We start from the raw sequence: 22,268 nt of genomic DNA on the forward strand, positions 1-22,268 counted from the left end.
TGGGGAACCCTTTTCTAATCAAGGGCCACTCGCACATAGACAAAATCAGTCACGGGCCACATACACATAAAAACCAAATTAATTTTCTTTTAAGAGGGAACACGAAACGTTCAACTCACTCACTGCTTTAATGCGATGGCTGAGTTTGCTTTTCCTTAATGAGCCTTGTGGTTGTAGATTCCACGCCGTTCACAATGACTGGTACTTCAGTCTGCATTACTGCTGCTTCCAAAACTTCCTGCCCATCACTGCCGTGTTCGCCAGAGGCATGAATTTGGCTGTGACTGCCGCTGGTGGTAACCTTCAAATGGTGGAGTTTGACTCACCACCACCTTCTCAAGGGCAATTAGAGATGGGCAATAAGTGCCAGCCTAACCAGTGATGCCCACATCCCATGAATGAATAATAAAAAGATGGCACAGTCTGAATTTGCCTCCCTTGCTAAACTCGATTAGGTTCTGGGACTAGATTTCGTTATGGGGCGGTCCTCCGACATTGCCCGGCGTCCTCCTTTTCTCATCCTCCAGGGAGAGTATGGTCCTGAGGCCAAAACCCCTGGTGTTACAGAACAGTGGCAGCAAACAGAAATGGCCAGGGTTGCTTTGAAAGAGCAGAGCCGGGTCTGCCTTGAACGCCAGCTGAAATGGTAAAAAAATGAGCACACTGTTTAACAGCGGGAATATCACAGGATGTCCCCATCAGGCAATGTGTAGCCTTGGACTGGTAAAAAAAGAATACTCACACAATTGGCTCTGGGATTCATTAGGCACCACTGAGTTCTGGATTTCCAACTTAGAACCAGAGACACTGAGAGTGTTAATGGCAGAACAGGACAGAGGTGTCATCTTTGTCATATTGAATAAGAATAGAATATAAACTACCTAGCAGAGGCCCATGCTAACACAGAGAGAGAGGGGGAGGGAGTGAAGGTACAATCTTATTCTACCCTGGGGGAGATTTTGATGAGGATGAGCAGAGAAGCTAATATTCAACTGTTCCAAACAATACTTAATGGCTTCGAGGAAACTTCTACCCATCCATGGAGGTCACATTATAAGAGTCTTTGTTTGCGATGTGAGCAGATTTGCTTTCAGATTAACTGACTTAACTGCAATAGTTACTTCCTTGAACTCCTGAAAGAAATTTGCTTCTCACAGATGGTGTTACGCTCTGAACGAACCATTAGTGCGCAGAGATATTCAGAAGCTTGATGTAGGCATTTTCAATAACACTGGGATAGCCCAGAGAGATGTAACACACTGAAACAAACCCTGATGTAAGTGGGGACTTTAACACAGAGTTTCCGTTAAGATTCCAATGATTCTCTGAGAATATTCAAAGCTTTACCCGACCATCTACCAGTGGGCTGACTCTCTCCCAGCTGATTTATGGTCAGTCTATCGGCCGCTAAGTCCTCACCACAGACACTGCTCTGAGTGTTAGAAAACAACATTTGAAATATTAGAAAATGGGACAGGAAAAATCTGTTAAAGGAAATATACGATACACAAAAATACCGAAATTACCGAGTGTCTGTTGAATTTTAAATTTGACACTATAACTTGGCAGAGTTGCAAGTGAGACGAACTGAGATATATTCCCGCCTGGCTCTCAATCAATTACTTTTGGAATTTGAAGCAAGTTAGGAAACCAGCAAATGACAGATCAAATAACAGGCCGACTGTTGTGATGATTTATGTATTTATCTCAGTTTTATGTCTTGCGTTTATGAGTTCACTCGTTGAGTAAACTCGAATTGCACACCTTCATATACACTTGTTAGTTGATGCCCGCTATCAATAACGGAGAGAGACCGACATAAGAACAAACTGTGATTGTTCATTGCAACAGAGGGCTGAGTGCTAAAGCCTTGCTTGCTCCCACAACCACCTCCAGCTCTAGACGTACAGTTAGCCCGTAGCCCGCAATGTACATTGGTTGATCAGTACTGTCACATGGTTAGTCCACTTGCATTCTCTTAAAGGTGCATGGCACTCCACTTTACCACACTCGGTAACAGTCATACAGCAGCTCCACTTCGCAGGCCGCAGGGCCACACTGTGGGGAGGCCTCACTGATATTTTGCCTTGCGTTTACCCTCTGCTGGGTGTCTTCATGAGGATATCGCCTGAGTGAGATTTGAATTATAAAAAAGTTACAGCAAAAGCATTGGATTCTCAGCCACATAGATTGTGTTTCGCCTACAAGTGGCTCAACAGTGAAGCACGCGTTGCGGTTCGGGATTTCATTCAGTTCCAGGTGGGTTTCAAAGTAATTAGTAACACGTTATGATTCTGTTGTGCAGCATTTTTAAAAGACATATGTAGAAGCAGCAAATGTTTTTTTTTTCCGCCTAGCCAGCAGCTATTTGCTTCTGAATAGGCTTTGCTGAAAGAGACAGCGTTTGCATGAAATTGTTGGCAAACGAGTTATTAATGCATGTAGATTCTGTGTTTTCTATGATATTTATTTAGGAATTGTTTTCTCTGACTTTTAAAAAAAATCTCACCGCGGGCCAGATGAAAAAGTACAAAGAGCCGCATCCGGCCACCGGGTTAACGTAGAAACATAGGAAATAGGAGGAGTAGGCCATTCGGCCCTTTGAGCCTGCTCCGCCATTCATTATGATCATGGCTGATCCTCTATCTCAACACCGTACTCCTGCTCTCTCCCCATACTCCTAGACACCTTTAGAGCCCAGAATTTTATCTATTTCCTTCTTAAATATATTCAGTGACTTGGCCTCCACAGCCTTCTGTGGTAGGGAATTCCACAGGTTCACCATCCTCTGAGTGAAGAAGTTTCTCCTCATCTCAGTCCCAAATGGTCTACCCTGTATCCTGAGATTGTGACCCTTTGTTCTAGACACCCCCAGGCAGAGGAAGTATCATCCCTGCATCCAGTCTGTCCATTTTATATGTTTCAAAGAGATCTCCTCTCATTCTTCTGAACTCCAGTAGATACAGGCCTAGTTTGCCCAATCTCTCCTCGTACAACCATCCTACCATCCCAGGGATCAGTCCGGTGAACTTTCGCTGCACTCCCTCTATGGCAAATATATCTTTTCTTAGGTAAGGAGACCAAAACTGCACACAATACTACAGGTCTCACCAAGGCCCTGTACAGCTGCAGTAAGACATCCTTGCTCCTGTACTCAAGTCCTCTCGCAATGAAGGCCAACGTACCACTTGCCTTCTTAACTGCTTGCTGCACCTGCATGCTTACTTTCAGTGATTGGTGTACAAGGACACCCAGGTCCCTTTGTACATCAACATTTCACAATCTGTCGCCATTTAAATAATACTCTGCCATTCTGTTTTTCCTACCAAAGTGGATAACTGCATCTGCCATGCATTTTCCCACTCACTCAACCTGTCTAAATTGCCTTGAAGCCTCTTAACACCCTCCTCATCGCTCACATTCCCAAAAACTTTTGTGTCATCAGCAAACTTGGAAATATTACATTTGGTTCCCTCATCCAAATCATTGTGAATAGCTGGAGCCCAAGAACTGATCCCTGCGGTACCCCACTAGTCACCACCTGCCACTCTGAAAAAGACCCATTTATTCCTGCTCTTTGTTTCCTGTCTGCTAACCAATTCTCAATCCATGCCAATATATTACCCCCAATCCCATGTGCTTTAAATTTACACACTAACCTCTTACGTGGGACTTTATCAAAAGCTTTCTGAAAATCCAAATACATCACATTCACTGGTTCTCCCTTATCTATTCTGCTAGTTATGTTGTCAAAGAACTCCAGTAGGTTTGTCAAACATGATTTCCCTTCCGTAAATCCATGTTGACTTTGTCTAATCTCGTTGATATTTTCTGATTGTCCTGTTATCACATCCTTTTTAATAGACTCTAGCATTTTCCCTATTGCTGAGGTTAGGCTAACCAATCTGTAATTCACATTTTTCTCCCTTTCTCCTTTTTTTTGGGGTTAGGGGGTTGATTATCAACCTGCAAATCCTTCCAATACATGGCAGGCAGTACGAGCAGGAGGGATTCCTGGTCAGCAATGTGATGGAAACAAAGTTGGAGCCTCTACCATCATTATCCACAGCTCGAGATCACAACCTACATATAAAAGTGAATGTTGTCACAGAAACTCAGACCCCCTGAGTGAACTGTACCACACTGGTCAGCACCTTAGTGAATTAAGTATGCTTAACTATCCCTAAATTTGTGCACCAGCGATTAAGAGAATGAACGCATTTCAAAGAGTCTTCCCCCACTAATATAATTGGTGGAAACTTGCAATGTTGATGTGGGGTGGGGGGAAGGGGGATTCTTAGGGTTGCCAACTGTGTATTCCTGGAGATTTCATCACATGACTTGCCCCCACACTCCAGCCATTAGTCGGCCAACACATCCATCCTTGTGAAGTACCGCCTTCCTAGCCAATTGGAAAGCAAAAAGATTCGTTGCCCAATTGGATGGTGCTTGACCTTTTTTCCCCCCATTTTCAATATTTTTATATCTGGTCAAGTGAAATATTTAAAGAAAAGGAGGAAAAGAAAATGACTTTATTTCTCCTGGAGATTGACCTTCAATTCATGGAGACTCCAGGCCAATCCCGGAGGGTTGGCAACCCTGGACTTCTCCAGCAAATTGAATCTTGAACCACAGTGAAAGATCGTGGCGAACACGAGGGTAAGTGGGTATTGCGTGTGACTCACTCACACTTAAAACACTGCAAGACAGACCCCCTAAAAACACACATTTTTTCAGACGCTTTTCTGTCGGGTGAAACAGTAGAACAATTTTCTACAGGCATCTTACAAGTTGTCACTTTATTAAGCAAAAGTTTCGCAATTCCTAGATGGTAACGCCGACTTCGGTCCGTTACAGGAATTATTGCTAACAAGCAGACCTAAAACAAGTGTTTGGAACGCTTGCCCCGTTTTAATTACATCCATCCTTTAAAATATTGAAATATCTCCCAGAAGACGATGAGCTGTTAGCCTACCAATGAAAGTCACACAAAGGCTCGGTTTGAACTTGTGTGGGTACAGTCTGGACTCACAAATGTGCCCCCCACAAGCTCGGGAGGAGCAGGCCTGATCTAGCTTCAAGAGCCAACCCAACCCAAGTCATTACAGCCTATTTGGGGACCAGCCAAGAGATATGGGGCAGCATGGGGAATTTCTGTTACATTTCCTCCATGGTCGCAACTAATTTCTGCAAGTATTCATTGCTGGATGATCCGAAGTCATACTGGGAAAGCAATTTGCCCCCATCGCATTTTTGTTTCTCTCTCTTATTTTTGACGGATCCAACCGTTTTACAATTTCGTTATCAACACCAACCAAAAGGGTCATCAAGGGTTTTTACTCGGTACCAATAAACAAATCTAGGTGGGGTGGGGGGGGGAGGGGAGGAGATTCCCAGCACTGCTGACTGTTTAAACCCGGAATAAACCTCCGTGCCTTGCAGAAGGGTTTATTTAACACCCCTGGAAAGAGAGGACAAGGGGAAGTTTCCTACCAGCATCTCAAACTGACTCAGAATAGAAACTTTCTATAACCCCGCCTCACCCCTATATATGAAAAAAGGAGTTTTACTTGATTAATAACCATGTTCCAAACTCTAGGATAAAAGCAAAAAAAAAACCTGCGGATGCTGGCAATCCAAAACAAAAACAAAAATACCTGGAAAAACTCAGCAGGTCTGGCAGTATCTGCGGAGAGGAGCACAGTTAATGTTGAAGAGTCCGTTAACTGTCTTCCTCTCCGCAGATGCTGCCAGACCTGCTGAGTTTTTTTTCCCCCAGGTATTTTTGTTTTTGTTTATGTTCCAAACTCATTTTGATTGAATGGAAGGGGTGGGTCGCATCTCTGTTTGACTTTGGGGAGAAGTCGGTTTGTTTTGCGGGGCAACGGGTTAAAATCCAGCGATATTTTTGTTGGATAGAAGGGGGTTACAGCTCACGGGAAACTGGGGCAATCCCAGTGTGTGTGTGTGTGTGGGTGGCTGGTGTCCGCTGTGAGCTCAGTTGGTAGCCCACTGGCCTCTCAGAAGATTGTGGGCTCAAACCCTACCTTAACACTGGGAGTAATATATCTACAGCACTGAGGGAATGCTGCACTGTCAGGTTAATCTGAAACTTTACCTTCCCTCTGAACACAAAAGATCCCATGGCATTATTTGGTAGAAGAGTTCACCCTGGCGTCCAGGCCAATATTTATCCCCCCCCATTTAACATCACACAAGGAAAAACAGATTATCTGCTGATAACGCCATAAGATATGGGAGCAGAAGTAGGCCATTCGGCCCATTCAGCCTGCTCTACCATTCAGTGAGATCATGGCTGATCTGATAATCCTCGACTCCGCTTTCCTGCCTTTTCCCCATAACCCTTGACTCCTTTACTGATTAAAACATCTGTCTATCTCAGCCTTGAATGCACTTATAAGATAGTAAGACGTAAGAGCAGAAGCAGGCCATTTGGCCCATCAACACCAATGCTGTTCCCAGCACCTTTGCTGGGCGCCAGTTGGCTGCTGTGTTTCCCACACCACAACAGTGAATACACTTCAAAAGCTCTTTCCCTGGCTGTAAACCACTTTGGGGTGTCCTGGGGGTTGTGAAAGATGCTATATAAATGCAATTCTTTCTTCACTGTTCTTCAGTTTTCTATTAAAGTCCCTGACCAGGCATATCCAGACATTCATAAAGGGCAGTCGGAATTCTGCAAAAGGTGTAAGTTTCCTTGGGAGAATATCGCTGCAACACACAAACACACACACATGTTTCAGAGAGGTGAAGGCAAATTCATCCTGCCTTAAAGGAATGTCAGGCCTGGGGTGGGAGAATGTCTCTGGACCAGTGCCAAGGCATCTCATGTTGGGTGTGAAACCAATGTCAGCCAAATATTTAGACCATTCGTGCGGAGAAAAACAAGAGTTAATGTTTCGAGTCCATATGACTCTTCTTCAGAGTTAATTAGCTCTGAAGAAGAGTCATACCGACTCCAAACCTTAACTCTTTTTTTCCTCACCACAGACGCTGTCAGACCTGCTGAGTTTTTCCGGCTTTTTTGTTTCAGATTTCCAGCATCCGCAGTATTTTGCTTTTATTTAGACCATTTCCCGTCTGGAAAATTAACGATAAACATTCCAGGGTCATTTCGCGATGGACATTGTTTACCATGGTATTTTATTTTTCTCTATCACCATCTGCAGTGAAGGTTGGAATCATTTAAAATATTTCAGGATTTTAAAAAATGCAAAGAAAGATAAACTTTGCCTGTACCCTTGTTAGTTGCTCGCTGAAAGATGACGCCAGTTTGCTTCATGAGAAACAGTAAACATCTTCCTTAAAGCTCTCCCAACTTCTGCAAAAGCCTCTAGTTAAGATCCACCTCCGTTCACTTTTTTTTGCCTTGTGCTTTTTGGTGGTGGGAGTTTCGTGGTGATGCAATCTGATTGATGGCTTCACGTCCCCAAGAGTGGAGTTCTTCTGGAGATGTGCAGACTAGTCTCACTGGTCACGGCATCCAGTCGATTTTGCCTGTGAGACCCTCCTTCCTTGTTCGCCACGGACCACCGCGTCTAACCCTGGTTTCCCCCCACCCCCACCCCCAGCCCCACATCCCTTGCCCACACTCAGCCCGGGCTCCAGCATGCAGGGCTCTGGACGGGACCTCGACACCTGGAACTTCACTGGATCCAGCCACTCAGTCTCAGCGTCCCAGGGTCTCTCCGGCCAGAACCTGACCCCTGGCAACCACAGCGACCCGTTCGCCAGGAACGAGGGTTTGGCCAGGACCGAGATCTCGGTGCTGGGCATTATCTTCCTGCTGGCTGTCATTGGGAACCTGACCGTGCTCTTGGCTCTGTGTAAGACCAAGAAGAAGATGTCGAGGATGCATCTGTTCATCAAGCACCTGAGCCTTGCAGACCTGGCGGTCGCTGTCTTCCAGGTCCTGCCCCAATTCATCTGGAAGGTCACCTATCGCTTTCAGGGTCCGGACTTCCTCTGCCGCATCGTTAAACACCTCCAGATTTTCGGCATGTTCGCGTCCACCTACATGATGGTCATGATGTCCGTGGACCGATACATCGCCATTTGCCACCCACTGAAGACTCTGCAGCAGCCCACCAAGAGGTCCTACATCATGATCATCGGGACCTGGGTGCTCAGCTTCCTCCTGAGCAGCCCCCAGTCCTTCATCTTCTCGCTGCGGGAGATCGAGGAGGGTTCCGGGGTCTACGACTGCTGGGCAAACTTCATCCTGCCCTGGGGCATTAAGGCGTACATCACCTGGATCGCCCTGGGCGTCTTCGTGGTGCCAGTGCTCACCATGGTGGCCTGCTACACTTGCATCTGCTACAACATCTTTAAGAACATCAAATACAAGACCCAAGCCTCGTCCGACAGCTCCTTCAAGAACGGCCTGATCACGTCCGGGGTCAATAACGTGAAAACCATCTCCAAAGCCAAGATCCGAACTGTAAAGATGACTTTGGTGATCGTTCTGGCTTATATTGTGTGCTGGGCTCCTTTCTTCACCGTGCAGCTGTGGTCTGTCTGGGACAAGAGGGCTCCGAAAGACGGTAGGTGCATTTCGGACCTTTAAAGAGACAATTTCCATTCTGCGCTGAAGTATCACTTTTTCTTCTTAAAGGGGCTAAAACACTCGTTTCGCGATTATACAGCCGATTTTGGGATTAAATAACTGATCATTCGCTGGGAGCACAGCAACATTCAGGTTTAAAGCTCGTTATCTTAAAGTGCAATGTACAGAAGCTGTCCGTTTTTATAACTGAAAATTAGCCAATAATTAGATTTAAAGTCGGATACTGAAGGCTCAGAATGGACATTAACTAACGTGAATGATGATAAGATTTGCCACTTAAACTGAACTGAGCAACCTTAAAATAGTATCGGTGAGTATAATATTAGTGAAAATGTTTCATTACATACGTTCCATAAACAATCACAGTTAATGATGAACTATGTATTGCTGAAGAAAGAGAGGTGGTGTGGAAGCTTTTCATCTTGCACTCATCAGGTCAGCTTTGCAAGTCCTGATGAGTGCAAGGTGAAAAGTTTCCGCAGCTTGCCTCTCTTATCAGCAATACTCACGTTCTGTGCTACCAAATGAAGAATGAGCCATGTTATATTAAAATTGAAATAATAATATCAAAATGATTACTTAGAGGTAACAGAGACATGAATGAGATCACCTCTCGTTCTTCTAATCTCCAATGAGTAGAGACCCAGCCTGCTCAACCATTCCTCATAACCCCTCATTCATGCCTCTGTTACCTTTAAGCTCACACTCCTGACTGGTCTCCCACATTCTGGCCTCTGTAAACTTGAGGTTGTCCAAATTTTTGCTGCCAGTGTTTTAACTCGCACCAAGTCCCGTTCACCTATCACCCCCTCCTCTCCGTACTCACTGATCTACATTGGCTCCCAGTCAAGCAACATCTTGATTTTAAAATTCACATCCTCGTTTTCAAATTCCACCGTGGCTTTGACCCTCCCTATTACTGTGATCTCCTTCAGCCCCACAACCCTCCGAGATATCCGCGCTCCTCCAGTTCTGGCCTCTTGAACACTCTTGATCCTAATCGCTCCACCATTGGCGGCCGCACCTTCAGTTACCTAGGCCCTAAGCTCTGGTATACCCTCCGCATACCTCTCCATCTCCCTACCTCACTTTCCTCCCTCAAGACACTCCTTAAAACCCATGTCTTTGATCAAGCTTTTTGTCATCTGACCTAATACCTCCTTACGTGACTCAGTGTTATATTTTGTTTATAATGCTCCTATGAAGCACTTTGGGATGCTTTATTATATTAACAGTGCTCTATAATAAAGTAGTTGTTGCTGATAACTCAAGTTATTGATAATTAAGTTTGATTGTTACCTGGGAATAAACGCCTATTAATTGACTTTATAGCTAGATTTTTGTCTCTCAGTGAGAATATAGAATTTTGATAACAGAAAGAAAAAAAGGTTAAAGCTCATATTGCATCCTTTACGCTGCAGATACTGCTTGACACTGGTCCCTGTTTTAAGGCAGTGAAATCTGCCGACATGGGAGTTATGCTGTTGGCTTCTCATGACTGAAATTAACTTTCGAAAAGCAGAACTCCATGCACAGTGTGCTGGTGAATATTAGTGAAAAGGAGTCTGTCCTGTTGGTTCTTTATTAATAGTAAGAGGTTTTTTTAAAAATTCATTTATGGCATTGGGCATCGCTGGCAAGACCAGCATTTATTGCCCATCCCTAATAGCCCTTGAGAAGGTGGTGGTGAGCCTCGAATAAAACTGACAAGCTTATTAGGGCAGCTAAGAGTCAGCCATATTGCTGGAGGGCTGGAGTCACATACAGGTGGACTAGGTAAGGACAATAGGTTTCCTTCCCTATAAGATATTAGTGAACTAGATTGGTTTTTGCAACAATCTGTGAGCTTCATAGACCCCATTACTGATATCCCATAATTATTCAATTAAGTGAACTTACATTTCCAAACCGTCACAGTGGAATTTGATGTCTCCAGATCATTAGTCTTGGTCTCTGGATTACTAGCTCAGTAATATAGCCACAATGCCACCGTACCCCACGAAGAATGGCAGGGATTTTTGTGTATCTTATTTTTTCTTGTCTAAAATGGTGGTTTCACAACAGTTGCAGCCCATGTGAACGCTAAGCAATATTAATCTCCCTCATCTATGAAGTCTGACACCCCCTGTCGAAATGTGAAGAACCCTTCCCTCAAATAGCGGCTTGGACCACACCTGGAGTACTGAGCGCAGTTTTGGTCACCTTACTTAAGGAGGGACATACTTGCATTGGAAGCAGTTCAGAGAAGGTTCACCAGGCTGATTCCTGGGATGAGGGCTTTGCCTTATGAGGAATGGTTGAGCAGGTTGGGTCTCTACTCATTGACGTTTAGAAGAACAAGGGGTGATCTCCTTGAAACACATAAAATTTTGAGGAGGCTACACAGGGTAGATGCCGAGAGGATGTTTGCCCTCATGGGGGAATCTAGAATTAGAGAGCACAGTTTCAAAATAAGGAGTCTCCGAATGCCATTAGTGCTTTGAATTCTCTTCCCCTGCAAGCAGAGGAAGCTGGGACTTTGAATATATTCAAGGCTGAGCTAGACAGATTTTTGATTGACAAGGGAGTCAAGGGTTATGGGGGGGGCAGGCAGGAAAAGTGGAGTTAAGACCACAATCAGATCAGCCATGATCTTATTGAATGCAGCAGCAGGCTTGAGGAGCTGAATGGCCACTCCTGCTCCTTATGTTCTGATTATCAAGGCAGATCCAGTGTTCCAAGTAGTCCATTAGTGATTATTTGAATGATCATTTCGTATGTATAAATAATCTGGTGATTAATATGCAATTGTTTTGTGTTTGATCACAAATCACTGTTGAATTCATGGACACAAGAACAAGAGTAGGCCATTCAGCCCCTCAAGCCTGTTCTGCCATTAAGCTAAATCACGACTGATCTGCAATCCAATTCCATTTACCTGCCGTAGCTCCATATCTGTTGACACCCTTAACCAACAAAAATCTATCCATCTTGGTTTTTCAAGCTCCAGAATTCCAGATTTCTATCACCTTTGTGGGCACAATGCAGGAATTGGCCAATGAAATCAGTCACGTCCTGATGAATCTTTTACCGGAAATAGGACTTGAAGCAAGAGACAGGAGAAAGACAAATATGATATCAACCATAAAAAAGGGGAAGAGTGCTGGTTAAATGGTAATTTTTGTGGCTAACAAGTTCATTTTACTTGCTTCAATGAATTAATAGATAACACCAGTTGTGAGTTAGTTAATAGAGAGCATTCTGAAAAAGAGGGGGTAATTTTAACACACACTTTTTCTACGAAAGAGTGCTGGTTAAATGGTAATTTTTGTGGCTAACAAGTTCATTTTACTTGCTTCAATGAATTAATGAATGCAGCTGGCACCACTGGTGATAAGATACTCAAGACCTGTTAATTTGGGTGGAGTAAAGACACGTGTTAGTTGTTCAGAGACCAGCCTGTGTGGACAGACAGTCCTGCACTTGTTGTTGATGCAGGGAATTAAAGAAAATCTAGTGAAAATAGGTGAATCCAAATAATCAGGATATTTAGTAAAAATAAAAACAGCCTGTATCTCATGAAACTGTAAGTTTATTATTTAGACACAATATTCTTAAAGAAGGAATAGAGGAATTGCCCGTGCGTAGCATTCTCGTCTCTGAGTTAGAAGTTATGGGTTCAAGTCCCACTCTAGAGGCTTGAGCACAGAATATAGACTGACATTCTTGGTACAATACTGATGAAGCATTGCAGGTCCAGGGGTTCAGTCTTTCAGATGAGATGTTAAGCCATGGCCCCATCTCCCCTTTTGGGTGTACATTAACGATCCCATGGCACCATTGCAAAGAAGAGCAGAGTAGTTCTCCCAAGTCCTGGCTAAAAGTTACCCCTCAGGCTATCTGTTCATTATCAAGTTGCTGTTTGGGGAATCTTGCTATCCGCAAATTAGCCGCCATGTCTTCTACACTACCAAACTGAGCACACGTTAAAAGCAACTCATATTCTATAAAGCACCTTGGGGCATCTTGAGGTCATGATAGTTGCTATATAAAAGCAATTCTTTCTTTCTTTCTACATAGAAGTCCACAATATATTAACTATAAAAGCCAATGCAGTTAACATCATTCCACACCTTAAAAGAAAATCACGCACAGGCATCTTCCACTCATCAATCTCAGAACCCATCAAAACCAGACTGGAAACAAATCACCCTCGGTCCTGAGGGACTGCCTAAGAAGGAAGAAGAAACTTCATCTACAGGACCTTATTACAAAGATAGTAGTTTTTTAAAAAGACATGTGGTAAAAGCAAACCATAATAGTTAATGATGAGACCCTTAGGAATGAGATTCCAATGGTGACCTGAGGGAAAGTATTAGCAGAATATTTGTAAAGAAATAAATAAGAACAGAAAGGGGCCAAGAGGAAAATCATGTACCAAAAGTGTAAAACAATAACCAGGGAGAAAAAACTCAAAGCATTAAAGGAGCAAACAGGTGCAACTGAAAGTTCTATTCAGGTTACCTTGGCTGGGATTTTCCAGCCTCATCACGGGTGGGACCCGCCGTGGGCGAGGCGGTGCCCCCCGCCAGAAGTCCATTGACTTGCGGCGGGACTGGAAGATCGCGGCGGCGGGCTAGTGCGGAAAATCCCACCGCTTGTCTCAGCGAGCTAAAACCTAAGAGTTCGCAGCACTAAAGTAGGCAACCCAGCCCTGCCTGATTATACTGGGAAGCAAGAAAAAGTAATTCAACTTTATGAATAACATCGAGGCTTGGAGAGGGTGCAGAATAGTTTTACTAGAATTGTACCAGGGTTGAAGGACTTCTGTTACATGGAGAGACTGGAGAAACTAGGGTTGTTCTCCTTAGAGCAGAGAAGGTTTAGAACAGGTGTTCAAAATGTTGATTGGTTTTGATAGCGTGGGTAAGGAGATGTTGCTTGACCAGGAGTCAGAGAGGACAGGGGATGATAAATGAACAGACTTGATGCAAGTTAAAATATGGGCAGCTTTGCTATTTATATGTTTATGCTCTGCATTAGTTTCTTCCCTCTCTACTTCATCTCAGCCTATCAGATATCCTCTATTCCTTTCTCTCTCATGCGTTTATCTAATTTCCCCTCAAATACACCTATATTAACCACTACACCCACTCCATGTGGTAGCAAGTTCCACATTCTAACCTTCCTGGGGTAAAGAAGCTTTCTCTGAGATCTTTATTGGGTTTATTAGTGACTATCTTGAATTCATGGCCACCAGTTTTGGTCTCCCCATACAAATGGAAAACTCTTCTCTACATCTACCCCATAAAGCCCCTTCTTAATTATTAGCACCTCTGTTAAATTGCCTCTCAGCCTTTTTTTTTTTCATTTTTTTTAAGAAGGGGCTCAGCTTGTTCAGTTTTTCCTGGTATTTCCTACTAAAACTATATATAGTTGTTAGTAATAAAATAGGGGTGAGCGAGTTTACAGAATTAAAAAGAACATGGTAAACTGTCAGCGGGGTTACAAAGTCAAAGCTAACAATAGGTTTGCAGCATTATTTTTTTTAAAAACTTGAGAATTTTATAACATTTTATTAGACATTTTCACAGTCTGCTTCTTCTTTCTTGGGGAAAAAAAGGAATATTTGCATTTATATAGCGCTTTTCACATCCACCAGATGTCTGAAAGCACTTAACAGCCAATGAAGTACTTTTGAGGTCTCATCACTGTTGTTATGTAGAAAATGCAGCAGCCAATTTGAGTTTTGTAAACTCTCATTAACAGCAATGTGATGATGTGTTTTTGTCATGTTGATTGAGGGATAAAAATCGGCCGGAATAGTGCCATGAGGTCCTTCACATCTACCTGAGCGGGCAGATGAGACCTTGGTTTAACATCCCTTCTGGAAGAAGGCACCTCCTACACTGTTGTTCTCCCTCAGCACTGCACTGGAGTGTCAGCCTTGATTTTTGTGCCCAAGTCCTGAAGTGGGATTTGAACCTGGAGACTCAGAAACAAGAGAATGCTACCAACTGAGCCACGGCTGACACTTATTACTACAGTCAGCTTTATTCAGGCTAGCTATACTTTTAGAATTTACATGGCAGTTCCAGGGCACTTTACTCTAAAGACTACAACAATCTCACCCACTAATCAGGGTCTTTACAGCCTTCCGGGCTGAATATTGAATTCAACAACTTTAGATCTTAAACTCCCCCTCCCCCCATCCCCACCCCGTTTCTACCCCCCCCCACTTTTTTTTCAATAATTTATATAGATTCTTCTTTCCCCACCTATTTCCATTATTTTTAAATCTAAAACTAAAACCTTGTTAGTCTGTCCACCCCACCCCCACTAGAGCTGTACTTTGAGTATCCTGTCTTCCATTCTTAATTAGCACTTTTCTTAGACAAATATCACCACCTTCAACACCTCTTTGATCCTTTTGTCTGTGACATCTTTTGATTATCTGCTCCTATCACGGCTTGCTTATCTCCACAATCACCACACCCTCAACTTCTCTCTTCCCCCCCCGCCCCCCCCACCCCACCTTAAACCAGTTTATATTTCTCCTTTCTCCTAACTATGCTTCAGTTCTGCCGAAGGGCCATGAAGGCTCGAAACGTTAACTGATTTCTTTTCCGCCGATGCTGCCAGACCTGCTGAGTTTTTCCAGGTAATTCTGTTTTTGTTTAGGGTAAACAGCAGTTTTAGCACACAACAGGTTGGCACATTTTCACGGGTTATATGGTTTTTTTCATCTACTTTGTCCAATAATCCAATTCGGATAAATTCCCACTTGTTAATTTTGTACCTTGTGCTTGCGTAAAATCTAAACATTAATTCCAACTGCAACAAGTTCAGGCCCTTATCACAAACAACTGCAATTTGAAATATTGGGTGCATCAATTTTTGGATATAATGTAAGCCACCAGTTCTTCCCTTCCACCCAGTTCCCCATTTGAAATGAAAACTTTTGTATTCAAAGTATTTTTGTATTAAAGCCCTATCTGGTTATATGGATGCATATATTTCAGATAATATGAAAAACACATGTCCGCTAGGAATTCATACCTCAGCAACAGTAGGGAAGAAGTTTGCATTCTGTCAACTTCCTGAGCAAAGATTGACGGCAACTACAGCATTTTCTTGTAAAATTTCCATTATCTTATTTTTTTTATTAGCTAAAAAGTTGATGACATGATGCCAATCTTCAATCAGGTAGGATTTTGGAGTTAATTTTCAGTCAATCCCAAGGCCGATTATTTTGAGGGTTCTGTTTGGGAGGTGGAAAAATTACAGGTTGAGACAAATACTGAAGTGCGTGAATTTTAAAGGGAGAAAAACATAATGGAATGAGGTCTAATAAAGTAAAATGTGAAGAGGGAGAATAGGGAGGGAACACAAGTTGAGAAGAATTGCTTATAGCTTTGGTGTTGTTATTTATAATGGCATTTTTAAGTCTTCGTTTTGTGGTTTAGATTAGTGCTGCAATGTCATGTGATGCACTTGCATGTTGCCCTTGCAAATGTGATCCCTCCCAAAGAAAATCAACCCGTATTAAGCAACAGGTAACCGTTTGGCTCAAATAGTAGCACTCTCATCTCTTAGTCAGAAGACCATTGACTGAATTCCCCATTTGAGGCCATGGGCGCACAATCCAAGCTGACACTTTGTGCAATATTGAGGGAGTGCTGCATTGTCAAAGATTGCCATTTTTCAGATGTGATGTTGAATGACTGCCTGTGGTGGTGGATTTAAACAATCCCATGGCAGTTTTGCAAGAGGTTCTACTGGTGTCCTGCCAATATTAATGCCTCAACTAACAACACTGCATTAGCTGGTCAAACGTTGTTTGTGGGATCTTCCTGTGTGCAAAGTGACTGCTGCAATTATCTTAATAATAACTGCAAATGTATTTCGAGCTATGAAGCATTTTGGGATGTTTTGAGTACATGAAAGTTGCTATATCAATGTGGGTTTTCTCTAATGAGTGTATTCACTTGCATGAAAGCTTAATTCCAAATGCTAACCATCTTTGTTTTATTTTTCAAAGCATGGTCTATATATGTTGGCTAGCACAGTAATGAAGCTTCTTCTGATTTCTGCATAACTTCACTACTATATTAGATTTGTCAATATATACAGTTGTATGACTTAAAAATTAACAAAATATATAACTAGCCATTGACATTCCAAGGGTTAAATCTGCACCTATGTGAACTAATTGCTGAGTTAGTCTGTCCTCTATACATGTAAATAAGAAACAAAGTAGGCTTAAGAAGAAGGACCAGATGGAGTCCCTATCATTTCAGTGGAATTTTTGGTATGGTTTCTGCCACTCCAGTCTTCAATTGCCCAAGTCTTACCATCTATGTCAACTAGACAAAGGACAGCATTTTCATCAGATTTTACACATGCTTCTACTGAGCATAGGCACATTCTTTAAGATTGTTTTTTTGCTCCCCTGAAATTATTAACTGCTGACTGGAATTCTTCAACTCCAAGACACTGTCTAGTGTTTCCCCCAATTGATCATCTGTCATATGTGAGCTTTAAAGGTGAATATCAACCTTGGGGAACATCATAGCTGAGCCTTGTCCTGTCCTCTTCTGACATCCACGTACTTGCACTTTCAATAGTTGTCACGGCCTGGTTATTAGGATTGGGAACTTCAGCTGATTTTCCTTACCATATGGGTTTTGAAGCCAATGTTACCTTTCTTTCCCCTGTCCCTCACTGAGATCAGGTGATGGAGCACCCACACAGAGGCAGACAAGTTAATATTTCAGGTTTGGACCCTTCATCAGAAGTGCTCAAATGTGAAATGTTAACTTGCGCCTTTCTCTCCACAGGTGCCAAGTGTTTCTCCTGCAGGCTGGAGCTTGAACTAATGGACTTTCCTGGTCTGTATATCTCAGCCATTCACTGAGCAAACTCGTTGAGCCATGGGCAAAGTTTGGCACGAGCACTGTTTGAATTATCCTTTTGCAAGATATTACACCATGGGTAGAATTTTGCCCTTGATGGGCGGGCGGGCCCCACCGGCTCGGCGACGGGCGGGCAGCCGATTGCCGCCGCCGAAACAGGCCCCGCCGCCATTTTAAGTGGGTGGGCCAATTAAGGCCCGGCCAGCGGCCTGCCCGACAGGAAGTGCTATGCGCTTCCTGTGCGGGGGGGAGGGAATCCCCAACTGTCAAAGTGCGCTCTTTCGCGCATGCGCACACATCTCCCTGAGACTAAGTGCTGTCTCAGAGAGATCACTGACAGTGTTTGAAAGTTGAAAAATAGAAAAATAAAAAAATTATTAACATGTCCCCCTCATGTGACAATGTCACACGAGATGGGACATGTTAATAAATATCACAAACACTTTACTAAACTTTTTTAAAACAGACATGAAACCTCATCCCGCCAGTGGATGAGGTTTCATGTATTATCAGAAGCCCGCTGGGGCTCCTGGCCTGCCCACCAGCATTAAGGTTGGACGGGCAGGGCCTTTAATTGGCTTAACTACCCTGTCAATGGCCTCAATTGGCCATTGACAAGTCGGCCGGCGGACAGCTGACCGCGCTGTCCGCCCGCCTTCCTGAAGATTTAAATGGGGCGGGATGATGTCGGGGATTCCCCCCGATGTCATCCCGTGTAATTTTCGTGTCGGCGAGTGGGCCCCGCCCCCAGCTCGCCGACAGAGAAATTCTGCCCCACAAGTTTAGCATTAATGCAAACCATGGAATTACATAGGATGTGCAGCACAGAAACAGGCCATTTGACACAGTTGGTCTATGTGGTGTTTGTGCTCAACACAAGCCTCCTGTACCCCTTCTTCATCTCGCCCTATCAGCTTAACCTTGTATTCCATTATCCCTCAGGCACTTATCTGAACTCCCCTTCCTCACATCAACTACTCCTTGTAGTAGCAAGTTCCACATTCTCACCATCCTCTGGCTGAAAAACTTTCTCCTGAATTCCTTATTTAGATTAATTAGTGACTGTTATATTTATGATCCCTCGCATAATTATGCCTGCAATCATCCCCCTGCCCCACCACCTAACCTCATAGCATGTGCAAACATCTATGTCTACCTTGTAAAATATTTTCATAATCTTAAAGACCTCTATCAGGTTACTCCTCAGCCTTCTCTTTTCTAGAGTGAAGGGCCCAAGCCTGGTCAATCTTTCCTGATAAGTCGTAACTTCCCTAGTTTCTGCTTATGTTGTATGTATTATAGAGTCAGCAGCAAAACAGAGCGTGCCCCCAGGAATTTTTCCGCACCACTTTGCTTTGGTGTCAGTCTGGGTCCTGATTCCAGATTCAGGCTGTATCTATACAATATCTGCAGCACTGGTGTGAAATGAAACCAATTCACACTCAATCTACAGCTGTAACGTGAATGCCACTTTACAAAAACAATCGCTGTCATTTAAAAACAAAAATTGGAGTTTTAAACTTCTATTTCTGTTGCCTGGCCATGAGTGATGCATAATAGCAGCAGTGTGTATCACGTGCAAGATGCACTGCAGCAACTTGCCAATCCTCCCTCTACAGCACCTTCCAAAACCCACGACCTCTACCTTCTAGCAGAACAAGAGAAGCAGGTACCTGCAAGCTCCTCTCCAAGTCTCACACCATCCTGATTTGGAACTATGTCACTGTTCCTTCGCTGATGCTGGTCAAAACCCTGGAACTCCCTTTCTAACAGCACTGTGGGTGTACCTACACCGCATGGACTGCAGCGGTTCAAGAAGGCAGCTCACCACCACCTTCTCAAGGGCAACTAGGGATGAGCAATAAATGCTGCTCTTGCCTATGACACTCACATCCCAGGAATGAATGAAAAATTGTATTTGAAGTTCTGTGTTTTGCTTCTATAACTTAGTGCTGAGTTTTATGCATGTTGCTCGGTAGGTGAAGTTCCAGCAACAGGTACAATGATAAGTGGACAAATTAGACAGTGCTTACCTCTGCCAACCTTTTAACGAGAGTGATATCCAAGGAAAGTTCAATAATCTTTGCCACTGTGCTTTTCAGATTCGACAGACACTGTATTTACCCTCACCATGCTGCTTGCAAGCCTCAACAGCTGCTGCAATCCATGGATCTACATGTTCTTCAGTGGCCACCTCCTGAGCGACATTGTCCATTTTTTTCCTTGCTGCCATAAAATCACCCAGAAACTGAAGAAGGAGGATTCAGAAACCAGCATCAAGAGGCACACCCTGCTGACAAAGGTCAGCCACAGGAGCCCGACGTTCAGCTCCAACAACTGGAAGGACAATGACACATCCCCCCAGTCTTTGCAGCCTACACCGATAGAGACCTGAGGCAACGTGATTGTTAGCTAGTCTACTCTCCACCCCCATTAACATTGTTAATATTATCTTTAAATGCACTGCCATTGAGTTGGTGATCAATGATCAGATTAGCCAAAGCTTACTCTTACATTCATAGCACTTTAATAACCCAAGCGGCAGGTCATAATTTGTTGGGAAGGGCTGAAGATTAAGTATAACCAGGTAATGGATAGCATCAATCCAATCGCACCCCAAAATCATCGCGTTTATTTTTGCTGACATTTTTTTTTTAGTAGGAATAAAATGGTCAGTCTTGTGGTTATTGTGTACAAAAGCTGGTGATCGTGGATATACCGCAAATGATTGAAAACACTCAGCAAACGTGCCACCATTTTTTCGTTATTCTTTTAAAGAATGTGGGAGTCATTGGCTCAGCCAGCATTTGTTGCCCATCCCTAATTGCCCTTGGCTTGCTAGGCCATTTCAGAGGGCAGTTAAGAGTCAAACACAATGCTGTGGGTCTGGAGACACATGTAGGCCAGACCGGATAAGGACAGATGTGGATCTGGAGTCATTTTGAATCAGAGAATCGTAGACAGTTTACGGCACAGAAAGAGGCCACTTAGCTCATCGCACCTGCGCTGACTGATAAACGAGCCACCCAGCCTAATCCCATTTTCCAGCATTTGGTTCATAGCCCTCCATTTGATGTGCATATCCTTTTAAATGAGTTGAGGGATTCTGCCTCTACTACCCTTTCAGGCAGTGAGTTCCAGATCCTTACCACCCTCTGGGTGAAAATACCTTTCCCCATCTCCTCTCTAATCTTTCTACCAGTCACTTTAAATCTATGCCCTTGGTCACTGACCCCTCTGCTAAAGGTAAATAGGCCCGACCCACCCACTGTTTCCAGGCCCCTCACAATTTTGTACATCTCAATCAAATCTCCCCTCAGCCTCCTCTGTTCCAAGGAGAACAACCTCAGCCAACCTAACCTTTCCAGCCCTGGCAACATTCTCGTAAATCTCCTCTGTACTTTCTCTGATACAATTACATTCTTTCTGCAATGAGGTGACCAGAACTACACAGAGTCTTCAAGTGGGAGCCTAACTAATGCTTAATATAGTTCCATCATAGCCTCCCTCCCTGCTCTTACATTCTGCGCCTTGGCCAATAAACAAAAGGATTCTCTATGCCTTCTTAACCATCCTATTCTGCTACCTTTGGGAATCTGTGGACATGTCAGCCAGACCAGGTAAGGGCAGCAGATTCCCTTCCCTAAAGGATATTCTTTCAAGTTATCAACAGTCACAGATTGCAACTCTTTCGAGTACAATCACAGTTCTTGGTTTCCGGGAGTGGGACATGAACCCACAACCCTCTGATTCAAAGGCGAGGGTGCTATGAACTGAGCCACAGCTGACACCTCCCCTAAAGGATATTAGTGAAGCAGATGGGTTTTCACAACAATCAATTCCAGATTTTTTTTCTTCATTGAATTGGAATTCCACCAGCTGCCATGGTAGGATTTGAGCCCCAGATAATTAGCCTAGGCCCCTGGATTATTAGTCCACTGACATTACCACTATGCCACCATCTTCCCCAACCTTTCATATGGATAGTGGATTAGTTATACATCTGTATGTTAAATGGTGAAACTTGTATAGCACTGAATTATATTTCATCCAATTCACGACATAGGATGGAAAAATCTACAGGAACATTTCAAGACTTTGGAGTATGATTATTCCCAAACATCTGCAGAGCCCAGCTGTCAATATAGTCCTATAGTCTGTTTTTTTTCTTTATTCTTTCATGGGATGTGGATGTCACTGGCAAGGACAGCATTTGTTGCCCATCCTTAATTGCCCTTGAACTGAGTGGCTTGCTGGGCCTTTTCAGAGGGCAGTTAAGAGTCAATCACAATTGGTAACAAATGAAAAGCGACATCAAATCCTTAGATAAAATATATTTGATCCAAATAACCAAACGCCTTAATTTATAAAACTATTGGATTATCCTGTTATGTTATGAATGACTAAAGAAGTACACCACAGTTGCCCTTAAAACATTTTTTTCCATTTTCCATTCCCCCCAACACACAGAAGCAATGACAACTCTCCAGCGGCTCATCTAAGTGGTGCCCATCAAGTGGACCAGGCCATTCCAGCATGGAGTGATTAATACCCAATGCCAATCATGTCCACATCCAACATTCCCAAACACATGCATTCCATCCTAGATTATTGGATATTGAGTCACTAGATAATAATTACAAAGGAGAGGCCCAGTTGATTTTATCCCCTCCCCTTCCCAGAGTATTGAAGTCAATCGTATAGCCTTACCAAGAATCAAAACCTTACACCTTCTGACTCAGTATTATATGATACAGTGCATTTACCTATGGAGAAACTGTATACTA

General features: G+C 43.4%; 1 protein-coding gene across 1 annotated transcript; it reads left to right on the forward strand.

The window, feature by feature from the left end:
* Positions 1-7,614: 7,614 nt before the first annotated feature.
* Positions 7,615-20,950, forward strand: avpr1aa (arginine vasopressin receptor 1Aa). The gene is made up of 2 exons (XM_078567817.1): positions 7,615-8,564; positions 19,584-20,950. The coding sequence occupies exons 1-2, from the start codon at positions 7,631-7,633 to the stop codon at positions 19,874-19,876; spliced, it is 1,227 nt and encodes a 408-aa protein (XP_078423943.1). The 5' UTR covers positions 7,615-7,630; the 3' UTR covers positions 19,877-20,950.
* The last annotated feature ends 1,318 nt before the right edge of the window (positions 20,951-22,268 follow it).

The sequence above is a fragment of the Cetorhinus maximus genome, chromosome 22 (genome assembly GCF_964194155.1).
Source record: "Cetorhinus maximus chromosome 22, sCetMax3.hap1.1, whole genome shotgun sequence".
In the NCBI taxonomy this organism is placed as follows: domain Eukaryota; kingdom Metazoa; phylum Chordata; class Chondrichthyes; order Lamniformes; family Cetorhinidae; genus Cetorhinus; species Cetorhinus maximus.

Coding starts and splice junctions, on each gene's coding strand:
- avpr1aa (XM_078567817.1), top strand. CDS start 7,631: ATGCAGGGCTCTGGACGGGACCTCGACACCTGGAACTTCACTGGATCC. Junction 8,565..19,583: donor CAAGAGGGCTCCGAAAGACG/GTAGGTGCATTT, acceptor TGTGCTTTTCAG/ATTCGACAGACACTGTATTT.